Source organism: Meleagris gallopavo, chromosome Z (assembly GCF_905368555.1).
Source record: "Meleagris gallopavo chromosome Z, MGAL_WU_HG_1.1, whole genome shotgun sequence".
In the NCBI taxonomy this organism is placed as follows: Eukaryota; Metazoa; Chordata; class Aves; order Galliformes; family Phasianidae; genus Meleagris; species Meleagris gallopavo.
Window position 1 is genome coordinate 64,930,240 of NC_139435.1, and position 14,278 is coordinate 64,944,517.

The window sequence follows — 14,278 nt, forward strand, 5'->3', positions numbered from 1 at the left end:
CTTATCTACTGGCAGTCTCCGAGACCACAGATTTACCATGTTCTCCTCCAGGCAATGAGCTTGCCCCGCAAAGACTCTATCCTGACCCAGAATCCGCGAGAGGGAGAGAGACCGGTGCCCTACCAGGAGCTCCACCTTTCTTGCTCTGGGCTAGAAGTCCTCTGCGGAATGCCACTCCTCCCCTCCCCCCTGAGAACCAAAATGCCCAAAAATGCAGTCCACAGAACCAGAACTCTCGAACTCCCACTGCTTTCCATGATGTTATGATGTGGAATACCAACAAGAAAAATCACAAAACCACAACAAGAGCTTATGGGTGAAAATCAGGGATCGGTCCAGTAAAGGGCGTCTAGTGGTTGGAGTCTGCTACAGGCCACCTGATTGAGGGGAGCCTGTTGACGAGGCCCTCTTGCTTCAGCTGCAGGAAGTGTTGCGCTCGCGGGCTCCTGTCCTGACGGGGGATTTCAACCACCCGGATATCTGCTGGGATAGCAGCACGGCGGGTGGCAGACAAGCCAGGAGATTCCTGGAGTCTGCTGAGGATTACTTCCTCGTCCACGTACTAGGCAGACCGACGCGAGGTGAAGCCCTGCTGGACGTGGAGCTCACCGGTGCAGAGGTGAGCGTTAGAGAAGGTAAGATTGGAGGCAGCCTGAGCTGTCGTGACCAGGCCCTGGTGGAGTTTGTGATCTGGAGGAATGCAGGCTTGGCAAAAAGCAGAGTCAGCAACCTGCACTTCAGGAGAGCATACTTCCAGCTGCTCAAGGAACTGCTGGGTGCGATCTCCTGGCAAACTGTCCTTAAGGGCACAGGAAGAGAATGCAGCCGGCAGCTCCTTCAAGACACCCTTCTGCCCACACAAGAGCTCTCCATCTCCCAGCAGAAGAAATGGAGCAGAGGAGACGGGCGACCAGTATGGCCGAGCAAGGACCTGCAGCTAAAACTGATGGAGAAGAGAGAAATGTCCAGGAAGTGGAAGCAGGGTTGTGTAGCCTGGGGAGAATATATCTCCCTCTGGAGAATGACTTGGGGGTCCTCGTAGACGAGAAGCTGGACGTAAACCAGCAGTGTGTGTTTACAGCCCAGCTGTCTATCATCTGTGAAACCTCATGGAGAATAAGGGAGATGCCTGAAGGCTGGAGGATAGCCAACGTCATTCCAATCTTCAAAAAGGTCAGGAAGAAGGACTCAGGAAACTATAGGCCAGTCAGGCTCACATACATCCATTCTTTGGAAAGTGTTGGAACAACTCATTGTGGATATCATCTCAAAGCAGGTGGGGAAAAAGAAGGGTTATCCAGAGTAGTATACTCGGATTTACTACAAAAAGATCGTGCCTGACTACTACCGTGGTAGCCTTTGTAGACATCAGGACTGGCTGGGTAGCTGCCTTAGTAATCCGGCGTAATGCTGGACCTGGCAGACGTTTTGAATCGCAGGATCCTGGGATGGCTTGGGTTGGAAGGGACACTGAGGTCTTTCAAGTTCCAAACTCCTGCAGTGTGTTGGTTGCCACCCACTAGATCAGGCTGCCTGGAGCCCTGTCCAGTGAGGCCTTGAACATCTCCACAGAGGGCGGCTCTCTAGCTGTTGGCCTGACTTTCATGGTCAGGCTGGATGAGCTGGGATGCTCCAGCGTGACTCCAGGACTGCAGCCCTGGGCAAGGGACAGCTCCTCTCCTGTCTCTGCCATGGTGACCACCGCCACCAGGCCAAAGAAAGCAAACCTCACAAGTTTTCCTGACTCATTTTATATGCAGGCTTGAAGGGAATCGTGCCCTGCCTATGCCACTTTGCCTCTGGGAATTGTATAAGGCTTGAAGCTTTGATGTGTGAAGACTTGGACAGGAAAAGATCGTAAAACCCACCCAACCCCAAGTGCCTGCCGCAGGAGCGCTGCCACCCAGCAGGTCAGGTTAGAAGAGGGCCCTGTCCAACATGGCCTGGAGCGCCTGCACCCACAGCTTCTCTGGGCAGCTGTGCCAGGGCCTCACACCCTCCAAGAGAGGAATTCCCTCTCCCAGTTCACCAGACCTCCTCTTTTCTCAGGTCAAAACCTTGTCCTGTCACCATCAGGCCATGGAAAGTCGCTCAGCACACACACACTCGAGAAGCCGGCTGAGCTGTTGACCCGCAGACCTTTATTAGACTCTCTGCTGCAACGTCCCAGCACGGGCGCGCTGCAAAAGGCCTGAGGGAGGCCATCCTTGCTCCCTGCTGATGGCAGCACCGGGCCCCTCGCCCTGCTGCCCACAGGAGCCGCCGCCCTGCCACGCCCTCAGCCTGGTGGTGAGGTGGTGACCGTGATGTCACAATGGTGGCCATTGTGACCCGCGGGCCGGGAGCAGAGCAAAGGCTGCCGGGCTGGGGCCCTGCTCATTGCGGCTTGGTGAGGCGTGGAGAGAGCAGGGATTTTCTTGACTCTCTTGTTTCTCACGGTCGATGCCGATTATGTCTGAAAAGAAGGAGGAGGCCCCCAACTCTGGGGAGCCAGGTGAGAGCCCCAGCTTGGCCCGTGGCTGCCCGCTGGAGCTGCTGGGCCTGCAATGCCCCCTTTCCCTTCCACCCCCTCCAGCCCTGCCCCTCAGCCAGCACGGCTGGCACGGAGCAGGCCCTGGGGACGGCCCCCAGGAACACCCGGCCCTGCCAGGTGCTCACCGCTGCTCACGGTTGCTCTCTCCTTCCTCTCCAGTGTGCGTGCTGTGCCGCCGCGCACAGGTGAACCCGGACATCTGTGGGCGGACATTTGCCAGCAGTGGGCTCTGTGCCCACGAATTCTGCTTGGTGAGTTCCCTCAAGGGCTAGGGCTCCTGCCAGGAATGCTCCCTTCCTTTCTGGCCTCACGAGATCCCGCACTTTTCTCTCCTGCAGGTCTTTGCCAATGGCCTTTTGGAATGGAGATGCCCAGTGGGGGGAATTTTTGGCTTCCCCATTGGCGCCATCCAGCGCACAGTCCAGCTGGCAGGCCAGAAGGTGAGGACCTGAACGGAACGGGGAGTTTGGTGCCGGCAGAGGCTCGCACCGGCTTCGCCTGGGCCCAAAGAAAGCGATCGCGGCCCTTCCAACCGGCTCCGGGACAAAGCCCCACCACCGCAGACGAGCCTCGTCTGCCAGGCAGCTCTACAGAGTGTGAGGCAGCGGTGCCCACACCCTGCGCCCTGCCCGGAGAAGTGGGGCTGGCTGCGGAGGCCCCGAGCCCACCGCTAACGGGGGCTTCTCTGCTCTTTCCAGAACTGCTTTGTCTGTGGCGAGACGGGAGCTGCCATCAGCTGCGCGCAGACAGGCTGCGAGCGCAGCTTCCATCTGCCCTGCGCCGAGGACGGGGAATGCGTCACGCAGCACTTTGGGCAGCACAGGTGAGGGCTGTCAGCAGCAGCCAAGCTGCCGTCCCTCCCTGTTCCTCCCAGGGAGGAACCCGCAGCGACACCTCCGGCATCCTGCCAGAGCCAGAGCCCAGGCCTGGCGCTCTCTCCTGGTCCTCTGCCCTCCTCACAGCACTTCTCACCATGCCCACCCCTTCTGTCCTCCCGCCCAGGTCCTTCTGCTGGGAGCATCGCCCTCGGCAGGCAGCAGAGGCAGCTCCATCGCAGAACACCGTCTGCGTCATCTGCCTGGAGCCCGTGGGGGACAGCACGTCCTACCACACCATGGTGTGCCCGGTGTGCAAACAGGCCTGGTTCCACCGGGGCTGCATCAGGGTAGGAGTCCTCCCGTCGCCCCGCGAGCACGGCTGGTGCTCAGCAGCAGCCAGTCCCGCTCACGCTCACGCTTGTGCTTCTCCTGCAGAAACATGCCCTGCACGCTGCCACCATGCGCTTCTTCTGCCCCGTCTGCGGAGGAAAACGGCGCTTCCGCTCCAGAATGACCACGCTGGGGATCCAAATCCCAGTCAGGTTGGTGTCCTTCTGCCCGGCTCCACAGACACTCAGGCACAGGTGCTGTGCCTGCCCAGGAACTGCCCCTGGCCCTGGCAGGCCATCCTGCAAGCACTGGTCTCAGCTTCATGGAGAAGCTGGGAATGAGCTCAAGGGGGATGAGCAGGGATGCCCTGAATCTGCCTCATGCCTGGGGCGCTGGGGACTCATCAGATTCTCTCTCTTCTCTGACAGACGACCATCTTGGTGGGACGACGCAGCATACCAGCCGCTGCGAGAAAGCCACAGGCGCTGCAGTGCCAACACGTGCATTTACCTAGGAGGCAGGGAGAGGGCACAGGAAAAGGGGTGAGTGACCTCCGCAGTCCTCTGGGGCTCTGCGTGGGATTTCAGCCTCACTATAGGCTTGGAGGTGTCCCTGGAGCAAGGACAGAGCACCAGAGCCATGCCGGCCGCTCCCTGCCTTGGCTCACTTTGTCCTCACAGCCACAACCCGTTTGCTTTCCCAGGCTCTGGCAGCTGTTCATCTGCAGCTCCTGTGGCTCAGAAGGCACGCACTGGTGCTGCTCCTTCTGGGCCATCGGCAGAAATGGCTGGGAGTGCGACACCTGCGCTGGCAGGGGCACCGGTAAGAGGCAAAGAGTCGCGTGCCGCGGGACTGGGGCCAGGCAAGGCCTGGCAGCGCGTGCTCAGGGTGGCCTCGCCACAGTCTCTCTGCCCCATGAGGGACGGCAGCCTGTCCTGCCCTGGGGCTGCATGTTCATCCTGCTGAGCTTCCTGTCTCTCCTTACAGCACCCCGCACCAACTCCGAGCATGCCAGCCCCAGCACTTCCAGCCAGGAGGTACCGGTGCCTTCCCCCGTCTTTACAGGACCTCAAAACATCAGCTCTGGTCCTGCTACGCAGGCAGCGTCCAGCCCGTCCTGCAACTCCCAGCTGCCTGAGCTCAGCGTCCAGCCCAGAGTGCCGCAGGCTGAGCAGACTGGCACCCGCTCACATCTATCTGAGGAGCGGGGCACATCTCAGCAGCACCAAGGACGCGGTGGGAGAAGGCGGGCACCAGCTGCAGGCGCTGAAACCTCCTCCCAGAGCCCCACCAGACGGGGGACCGCGCGGTCCTCCAGAACCTCCCGGGCACCTGCAGCCACAAAGCGTCCCAGGCAGCGGGAGACCGGCCGCACAAGAAGCCGCTCCCCGTTGCAAGGCCGGGCCTCGGGCTCCCAGAGTCGGCCCCGAAGACACCGTGGTGGGAGCCGTACGACACCCCGAGGTGCTCAGACCAGCACCCGCACCTCGGCCAGACCAGCACCATCAGGGTCCTCGAGGGCTCCCCCTCTGCCTGCACGCAGGAGACAATCCAGGCAACGAGGGCGGGCCCACACTCGAAGCCGATCCCCTGTGGGGCGTCGCGCTTCGACTTCCCGCAGCCGGCCCCGACAAGGCCGTGGGAGCCGGTCCAGGCAGCGGGGACCAGCCCGGGCACGAAGCCGCTCCCGGGCAAACCATCCCAGAAGACGGCCCCACAGCCAGTCCCGAAGACGGCGCTGATGCAGCCGTGTCCCATCCCCTCGGGATGGCTGTGGTCCCAAGCGGCAAAGAAAATCAACCTTGAAGAGGGTCCACACATACTGCCTTCATCCTTTGGTGGACCAGCCCGGGCACAAAGCCGCTCCCGGCTCCAGCAACAGAGAAGACACCCCCACAACCAGTCCCAAAGACAGCGCCGAAACACCCATGTCCCATCCCCGCGTGACGGTTGTGATTCCATCTTTCAAAAAAAAATACACCTTTAACATCCTCCCCACATGTTGGCTTCATTCTTCTCTGCCTGTCCTGCGGTAGGCAGTGCTAGGAGCTGAGACCACGGGGTCGTCTTCTCCCCAGCACCTTCCCAGATGGTTGTTGTGGAGTTATCTTTAGATCTACCTGTGTCCATGAAGGGGCACAGCATGCCCACAGCCCCAACGGCCTGGAAAAAAAGGGGTGGGGACAAAGGGGTGTCAACGTTTTACAGGCCAGTCCAGCCCCTTTCCGTGACTAATGGGAAAGGGGGACCCACAGATCCACGTCCTCCCGGGAAAGAGGAAACGGCAGAAGGGGGAAGGGAAGGGAGATGGGAGATAGGCCTATCAACAAAACAGCAGCAGTGATGTGAGGACGAAAGACAATTTTCTAAACACGGTATCGGAATGCAAGATAACACAATCGAATACTTCACATAATCCATGACTGCTGAGGTTAGCTGCTTCAGAGCCGTCCCGGACAGAACGGCAGTGACTGATTGCAAGGCACAGGGACGTTTCGGTCAGTTCATTACCACAGGAACCCCAAGCCAACAGAGCAGCCCAACAGTTCTTGTGAGAGCAGCTGATGTGGCGTTGGAATTGCCAGGGCAGTGGAACTGAGTCCACGCCCCTTGCCTTAGGAAAAGCTTATGGGAGGGTCCCAATGCATCGCTGCCCAACAGGTGCAGTGAGGAGAAGGCAGCATGTGTGCTGCACCCACAGCATACTGCAGCAGTGGGTGTGGTAGCTTGTGCACAACAAGTGCGCAGAAGTACTCTCCCTCCTCGCTCCGGAGACCAGCTTATCTACTGGCAGTCTCCGAGACCACAGATTTACCATGTTCTCCTCCAGGCAATGAGCTTGCCCCGCAAAGACTCTATCCTGACCCAGAATCCGCGAGAGGGAGAGAGACCGGTGCCCTACCAGGAGCTCCACCTTTCTTGCTCTGGGCTAGAAGTCCTCTGCGGAATGCCACTCCTCCCCTCCCCCCTGAGAACCAAAATGCCCAAAAATGCAGTCCACAGAACCAGAACTCTCGAACTCCCACTGCTTTCCATGATGTTATGATGTGGAATACCAACAAGAAAAATCACAAAACCACAACAAGAGCTTATGGGTGAAAATCAGGGATCGGTCCAGTAAAGGGCGTCTAGTGGTTGGAGTCTGCTACAGGCCACCTGATTGAGGGGAGCCTGTTGACGAGGCCCTCTTGCTTCAGCTGCAGGAAGTGTTGCGCTCGCGGGCTCCTGTCCTGACGGGGGATTTCAACCACCCGGATATCTGCTGGGATAGCAGCACGGCGGGTGGCAGACAAGCCAGGAGATTCCTGGAGTCTGCTGAGGATTACTTCCTCGTCCACGTACTAGGCAGACCGACGCGAGGTGAAGCCCTGCTGGACGTGGAGCTCACCGGTGCAGAGGTGAGCGTTAGAGAAGGTAAGATTGGAGGCAGCCTGAGCTGTCGTGACCAGGCCCTGGTGGAGTTTGTGATCTGGAGGAATGCAGGCTTGGCAAAAAGCAGAGTCAGCAACCTGCACTTCAGGAGAGCATACTTCCAGCTGCTCAAGGAACTGCTGGGTGCGATCTCCTGGCAAACTGTCCTTAAGGGCACAGGAAGAGAATGCAGCCGGCAGCTCCTTCAAGACACCCTTCTGCCCACACAAGAGCTCTCCATCTCCCAGCAGAAGAAATGGAGCAGAGGAGACGGGCGACCAGTATGGCCGAGCAAGGACCTGCAGCTAAAACTGATGGAGAAGAGAGAAATGTCCAGGAAGTGGAAGCAGGGTTGTGTAGCCTGGGGAGAATATATCTCCCTCTGGAGAATGACTTGGGGGTCCTCGTAGACGAGAAGCTGGACGTAAACCAGCAGTGTGTGTTTACAGCCCAGCTGTCTATCATCTGTGAAACCTCATGGAGAATAAGGGAGATGCCTGAAGGCTGGAGGATAGCCAACGTCATTCCAATCTTCAAAAAGGTCAGGAAGAAGGACTCAGGAAACTATAGGCCAGTCAGGCTCACATACATCCATTCTTTGGAAAGTGTTGGAACAACTCATTGTGGATATCATCTCAAAGCAGGTGGGGAAAAAGAAGGGTTATCCAGAGTAGTATACTCGGATTTACTACAAAAAGATCGTGCCTGACTACTACCGTGGTAGCCTTTGTAGACATCAGGACTGGCTGGGTAGCTGCCTTAGTAATCCGGCGTAATGCTGGACCTGGCAGACGTTTTGAATCGCAGGATCCTGGGATGGCTTGGGTTGGAAGGGACACTGAGGTCTTTCAAGTTCCAAACTCCTGCAGTGTGTTGGTTGCCACCCACTAGATCAGGCTGCCTGGAGCCCTGTCCAGTGAGGCCTTGAACATCTCCACAGAGGGCGGCTCTCTAGCTGTTGGCCTGACTTTCATGGTCAGGCTGGATGAGCTGGGATGCTCCAGCGTGACTCCAGGACTGCAGCCCTGGGCAAGGGACAGCTCCTCTCCTGTCTCTGCCATGGTGACCACCGCCACCAGGCCAAAGAAAGCAAACCTCACAAGTTTTCCTGACTCATTTTATATGCAGGCTTGAAGGGAATCGTGCCCTGCCTATGCCACTTTGCCTCTGGGAATTGTATAAGGCTTGAAGCTTTGATGTGTGAAGACTTGGACAGGAAAAGATCGTAAAACCCACCCAACCCCAAGTGCCTGCCGCAGGAGCGCTGCCACCCAGCAGGTCAGGTTAGAAGAGGGCCCTGTCCAACATGGCCTGGAGCGCCTGCACCCACAGCTTCTCTGGGCAGCTGTGCCAGGGCCTCACACCCTCCAAGAGAGGAATTCCCTCTCCCAGTTCACCAGACCTCCTCTTTTCTCAGGTCAAAACCTTGTCCTGTCACCATCAGGCCATGGAAAGTCGCTCAGCACACACACACTCGAGAAGCCGGCTGAGCTGTTGACCCGCAGACCTTTATTAGACTCTCTGCTGCAACGTCCCAGCACGGGCGCGCTGCAAAAGGCCTGAGGGAGGCCATCCTTGCTCCCTGCTGATGGCAGCACCGGGCCCCTCGCCCTGCTGCCCACAGGAGCCGCCGCCCTGCCACGCCCTCAGCCTGGTGGTGAGGTGGTGACCGTGATGTCACAATGGTGGCCATTGTGACCCGCGGGCCGGGAGCAGAGCAAAGGCTGCCGGGCTGGGGCCCTGCTCATTGCGGCTTGGTGAGGCGTGGAGAGAGCAGGGATTTTCTTGACTCTCTTGTTTCTCACGGTCGATGCCGATTATGTCTGAAAAGAAGGAGGAGGCCCCCAACTCTGGGGAGCCAGGTGAGAGCCCCAGCTTGGCCCGTGGCTGCCCGCTGGAGCTGCTGGGCCTGCAATGCCCCCTTTCCCTTCCACCCCCTCCAGCCCTGCCCCTCAGCCAGCACGGCTGGCACGGAGCAGGCCCTGGGGACGGCCGCCAGGAACACCCGGCCCTGCCAGGTGCTCACCGCTGCTCACGGTTGCTCTCTCCTTCCTCTCCAGTGTGCGTGCTGTGCCGCCGCGCACAGGTGAACCCGGACATCTGTGGGCGGACATTTGCCAGCAGTGGGCTCTGTGCCCACGAATTCTGCTTGGTGAGTTCCCTCAAGGGCTAGGGCTCCTGCCAGGAATGCTCCCTTCCTTTCTGGCCTCACGAGATCCCGCACTTTTCTCTCCTGCAGGTCTTTGCCAATGGCCTTTTGGAATGGAGATGCCCAGTGGGGGGAATTTTTGGCTTCCCCATTGGCGCCATCCAGCGCACAGTCCAGCTGGCAGGCCAGAAGGTGAGGACCTGAACGGAACGGGGAGTTTGGTGCCGGCAGAGGCTCGCACCGGCTTCGCCTGGGCCCAAAGAAAGCGATCGCGGCCCTTCCAACCGGCTCCGGGACAAAGCCCCACCACCGCAGACGAGCCTCGTCTGCCAGGCAGCTCTACAGAGTGTGAGGCAGCGGTGCCCACACCCTGCGCCCTGCCCGGAGAAGTGGGGCTGGCTGCGGAGGCCCCGAGCCCACCGCTAACGGGGGCTTCTCTGCTCTTTCCAGAACTGCTTTGTCTGTGGCGAGACGGGAGCTGCCATCAGCTGCGCGCAGACAGGCTGCGAGCGCAGCTTCCATCTGCCCTGCGCCGAGGACGGGGAATGCGTCACGCAGCACTTTGGGCAGCACAGGTGAGGGCTGTCAGCAGCAGCCAAGCTGCCGTCCCTCCCTGTTCCTCCCAGGGAGGAACCCGCAGCGACACCTCCGGCATCCTGCCAGAGCCAGAGCCCAGGCCTGGCGCTCTCTCCTGGTCCTCTGCCCTCCTCACAGCACTTCTCACCATGCCCACCCCTTCTGTCCTCCCGCCCAGGTCCTTCTGCTGGGAGCATCGCCCTCGGCAGGCAGCAGAGGCAGCTCCATCGCAGAACACCGTCTGCGTCATCTGCCTGGAGCCCGTGGGGGACAGCACGTCCTACCACACCATGGTGTGCCCGGTGTGCAAACAGGCCTGGTTCCACCGGGGCTGCATCAGGGTAGGAGTCCTCCCGTCGCCCCGCGAGCACGGCTGGTGCTCAGCAGCAGCCAGTCCCGCTCACGCTCACGCTTGTGCTTCTCCTGCAGAAACATGCCCTGCACGCTGCCACCATGCGCTTCTTCTGCCCCGTCTGCGGAGGAAAACGGCGCTTCCGCTCCAGAATGACCACGCTGGGGATCCAAATCCCAGTCAGGTTGGTGTCCTTCTGCCCGGCTCCACAGACACTCAGGCACAGGTGCTGTGCCTGCCCAGGAACTGCCCCTGGCCCTGGCAGGCCATCCTGCAAGCACTGGTCTCAGCTTCATGGAGAAGCTGGGAATGAGCTCAAGGGGGATGAGCAGGGATGCCCTGAATCTGCCTCATGCCTGGGGCGCTGGGGACTCATCAGATTCTCTCTCTTCTCTGACAGACGACCATCTTGGTGGGACGACGCAGCATACCAGCCGCTGCGAGAAAGCCACAGGCGCTGCAGTGCCAACACGTGCATTTACCTAGGAGGCAGGGAGAGGGCACAGGAAAAGGGGTGAGTGACCTCCGCAGTCCTCTGGGGCTCTGCGTGGGATTTCAGCCTCACTATAGGCTTGGAGGTGTCCCTGGAGCAAGGACAGAGCACCAGAGCCATGCCGGCCGCTCCCTGCCTTGGCTCACTTTGTCCTCACAGCCACAACCCGTTTGCTTCCCCAGGCTCTGGCAGCTGTTCATCTGCAGCTCCTGTGGCTCAGAAGGCACGCACTGGTGCTGCTCCTTCTGGGCCATCGGCAGAAATGGCTGGGAGTGCGACACCTGCGCTGGCAGGGGCACCGGTAAGAGGCAAAGAGTCGCGTGCCGCGGGACTGGGGCCAGGCAAGGCCTGGCAGCGCGTGCTCAGGGTGGCCTCGCCACAGTCTCTCTGCCCCATGAGGGACGGCAGCCTGTCCTGCCCTGGGGCTGCATGTTCATCCTGCTGAGCTTCCTGTCTCTCCTTACAGCACCCCGCACCAACTCCGAGCATGCCAGCCCCAGCACTTCCAGCCAGGAGGTACCGGTGCCTTCCCCCGTCTTTACAGGACCTCAAAACATCAGCTCTGGTCCTGCTACGCAGGCAGCGTCCAGCCCGTCCTGCAACTCCCAGCTGCCTGAGCTCAGCGTCCAGCCCAGAGTGCCGCAGGCTGAGCAGACTGGCACCCGCTCACATCTATCTGAGGAGCGGGGCACATCTCAGCAGCACCAAGGACGCGGTGGGAGAAGGCGGGCACCAGCTGCAGGCGCTGAAACCTCCTCCCAGAGCCCCACCAGACGGGGGACCGCGCGGTCCTCCAGAACCTCCCGGGCACCTGCAGCCACAAAGCGTCCCAGGCAGCGGGAGACCGGCCGCACAAGAAGCCGCTCCCCGTTGCAAGGCCGGGCCTCGGGCTCCCAGAGTCGGCCCCGAAGACACCGTGGTGGGAGCCGTACGACACCCCGAGGTGCTCAGACCAGCACCCGCACCTCGGCCAGACCAGCACCATCAGGGTCCTCGAGGGCTCCCCCTCTGCCTGCACGCAGGAGACAATCCAGGCAACGAGGGCGGGCCCACACTCGAAGCCGATCCCCTGTGGGGCGTCGCGCTTCGACTTCCCGCAGCCGGCCCCGACAAGGCCGTGGGAGCCGGTCCAGGCAGCGGGGACCAGCCCGGGCACGAAGCCGCTCCCGGGCAAACCATCCCAGAAGACGGCCCCACAGCCAGTCCCGAAGACGGCGCTGATGCAGCCGTGTCCCATCCCCTCGGGATGGCTGTGGTCCCAAGCGGCAAAGAAAATCAACCTTGAAGAGGGTCCACACATACTGCCTTCATCCTTTGGTGGACCAGCCCGGGCACAAAGCCGCTCCCGGCTCCAGCAACAGAGAAGACACCCCCACAACCAGTCCCAAAGACAGCGCCGAAACACCCATGTCCCATCCCCGCGTGACGGTTGTGATTCCATCTTTCAAAAAAAAATACACCTTTAACATCCTCCCCACATGTTGGCTTCATTCTTCTCTGCCTGTCCTGCGGTAGGCAGTGCTAGGAGCTGAGACCACGGGGTCGTCTTCTCCCCAGCACCTTCCCAGATGGTTGTTGTGGAGTTATCTTTAGATCTACCTGTGTCCATGAAGGGGCACAGCATGCCCACAGCCCCAACGGCCTGGAAAAAAAGGGGTGGGGACAAAGGGGTGTCAACGTTTTACAGGCCAGTCCAGCCCCTTTCCGTGACTAATGGGAAAGGGGGACCCACAGATCCACGTCCTCCCGGGAAAGAGGAAACGGCAGAAGGGGGGAAGGGAAGGGAGATGGGAGATAGGCCTATCAACAAAACAGCAGCAGTGATGTGAGGACGAAAGACAATTTTCTAAACACGGTATCGGAATGCAAGATAACACAATCGAATACTTCACATAATCCATGACTGCTGAGGTTAGCTGCTTCAGAGCCGTCCCGGACAGAACGGCAGTGACTGATTGCAAGGCACAGGGACGTTTCGGTCAGTTCATTACCACAGGAACCCCAAGCCAACAGAGCAGCCCAACAGTTCTTGTGAGAGCAGCTGATGTGGCGTTGGAATTGCCAGGGCAGTGGAACTGAGTCCACGCCCCTTGCCTTAGGAAAAGCTTATGGGAGGGTCCCAATGCATCGCTGCCCAACAGGTGCAGTGAGGAGAAGGCAGCATGTGTGCTGCACCCACAGCATACTGCAGCAGTGGGTGTGGTAGCTTGTGCACAACAAGTGCGCAGAAGTACTCTCCCTCCTCGCTCCGGAGACCAGCTTATCTACTGGCAGTCTCCGAGACCACAGATTTACCATGTTCTCCTCCAGGCAATGAGCTTGCCCCGCAAAGACTCTATCCTGACCCAGAATCCGCGAGAGGGAGAGAGACCGGTGCCCTACCAGGAGCTCCACCTTTCTTGCTCTGGGCTAGAAGTCCTCTGCGGAATGCCACTCCTCCCCTCCCCCCTGAGAACCAAAATGCCCAAAAATGCAGTCCACAGAACCAGAACTCTCGAACTCCCACTGCTTTCCATGATGTTATGATGTGGAATACCAACAAGAAAAATCACAAAACCACAACAAGAGCTTATGGGTGAAAATCAGGGATCGGTCCAGTAAAGGGCGTCTAGTGGTTGGAGTCTGCTACAGGCCACCTGATTGAGGGGAGCCTGTTGACGAGGCCCTCTTGCTTCAGCTGCAGGAAGTGTTGCGCTCGCGGGCTCCTGTCCTGACGGGGGATTTCAACCACCCGGATATCTGCTGGGATAGCAGCACGGCGGGTGGCAGACAAGCCAGGAGATTCCTGGAGTCTGCTGAGGATTACTTCCTCGTCCACGTACTAGGCAGACCGACGCGAGGTGAAGCCCTGCTGGACGTGGAGCTCACCGGTGCAGAGGTGAGCGTTAGAGAAGGTAAGATTGGAGGCAGCCTGAGCTGTCGTGACCAGGCCCTGGTGGAGTTTGTGATCTGGAGGAATGCAGGCTTGGCAAAAAGCAGAGTCAGCACCCTGCACTTCAGGAGAGCATACTTCCAGCTGCTCAAGGAACTGCTGGGTGCGATCTCCTGGCAAACTGTCCTTAAGGGCACAGGAAGAGAATGCAGCCGGCAGCTCCTTCAAGACACCCTTCTGCCCACACAAGAGCTCTCCATCTCCCAGCAGAAGAAATGGAGCAGAGGAGACGGGCGACCAGTATGGCCGAGCAAGGACCTGCAGCTAAAACTGATGGAGAAGAGAGAAATGTCCAGGAAGTGGAAGCAGGGTTGTGTAGCCTGGCAAGAACATAGGAATACCATCTGCATGTGTAGAGATAGGAAGGATCGGGTATGCCAAGGCATAGGTATAGCTGAACTTGGCAAGGGATGTGAAAAATAGTACAACGGTGTTCTACAGGTATACAGGCAGGAGGAGACAGACCGCGAGTGCGTTCCCCTTCTGATAAATGAGGATGGAGAAGTGGCTTCCTCAGACATGGGAAATGCTGAGGTGCTCAATAAGCATTTTGCCTCAGTCTTCACGAGTGGTCAGGTTCCTCACATCAGCCAGGGCCCTAAACCTCTCGGTGTGGGTGAGAGGAGCAGATTCTGTCCCACTGTAACAACGGAACGAGTTCGAGACGTCCTGATGAAACTGAAT

At 59.3% G+C, this 14,278-nt stretch overlaps 3 protein-coding genes across 5 annotated transcripts in view; 2 read left to right on the forward strand and 1 right to left on the reverse strand.

Moving 5' to 3' along the window:
* Positions 1-14,278, reverse strand: part of PLPPR1 (phospholipid phosphatase related 1) — a 160,383-nt gene that overhangs the window by 95,315 nt on the left and 50,790 nt on the right. The window lies entirely within an intron of this gene.
* Positions 2,443-5,423, forward strand: LOC146542342 (E3 ubiquitin-protein ligase PHF7-like). The gene is made up of 9 exons (XM_085213264.1): positions 2,443-2,494; positions 2,693-2,784; positions 2,872-2,973; positions 3,232-3,356; positions 3,536-3,698; positions 3,787-3,893; positions 4,110-4,223; positions 4,385-4,503; positions 4,669-5,423. Exons 1-9 carry the CDS (start codon positions 2,443-2,445, stop codon positions 5,421-5,423), a joined length of 1,629 nt encoding a protein of 542 aa, XP_085069390.1.
* Positions 8,903-11,883, forward strand: LOC146542343 (E3 ubiquitin-protein ligase PHF7-like). The gene is made up of 9 exons (XM_085213322.1): positions 8,903-8,954; positions 9,153-9,244; positions 9,332-9,433; positions 9,692-9,816; positions 9,996-10,158; positions 10,247-10,353; positions 10,570-10,683; positions 10,845-10,963; positions 11,129-11,883. The coding sequence occupies exons 1-9, from the start codon at positions 8,903-8,905 to the stop codon at positions 11,881-11,883; spliced, it is 1,629 nt and encodes a 542-aa protein (XP_085069448.1).

Bases quoted from the DNA above. Each gene is read 5' to 3' on its own strand.
- LOC146542342 (XM_085213264.1), top strand. From the start codon at position 2,443: ATGCCGATTATGTCTGAAAAGAAGGAGGAGGCCCCCAACTCTGGGGAG. The intron at 2,495-2,692 runs GTGAGAGCCCCA...CTTCCTCTCCAG, and splicing joins CCCCAACTCTGGGGAGCCAG to TGTGCGTGCTGTGCCGCCGC. The intron at 2,785-2,871 runs GTGAGTTCCCTC...TCTCTCCTGCAG, and splicing joins GTGCCCACGAATTCTGCTTG to GTCTTTGCCAATGGCCTTTT.
- LOC146542343 (XM_085213322.1), top strand. From the start codon at position 8,903: ATGCCGATTATGTCTGAAAAGAAGGAGGAGGCCCCCAACTCTGGGGAG. The intron at 9,817-9,995 runs GTGAGGGCTGTC...CCTCCCGCCCAG, and splicing joins CAGCACTTTGGGCAGCACAG to GTCCTTCTGCTGGGAGCATC. The intron at 10,354-10,569 runs GTTGGTGTCCTT...CTTCTCTGACAG, and splicing joins GGGATCCAAATCCCAGTCAG to ACGACCATCTTGGTGGGACG.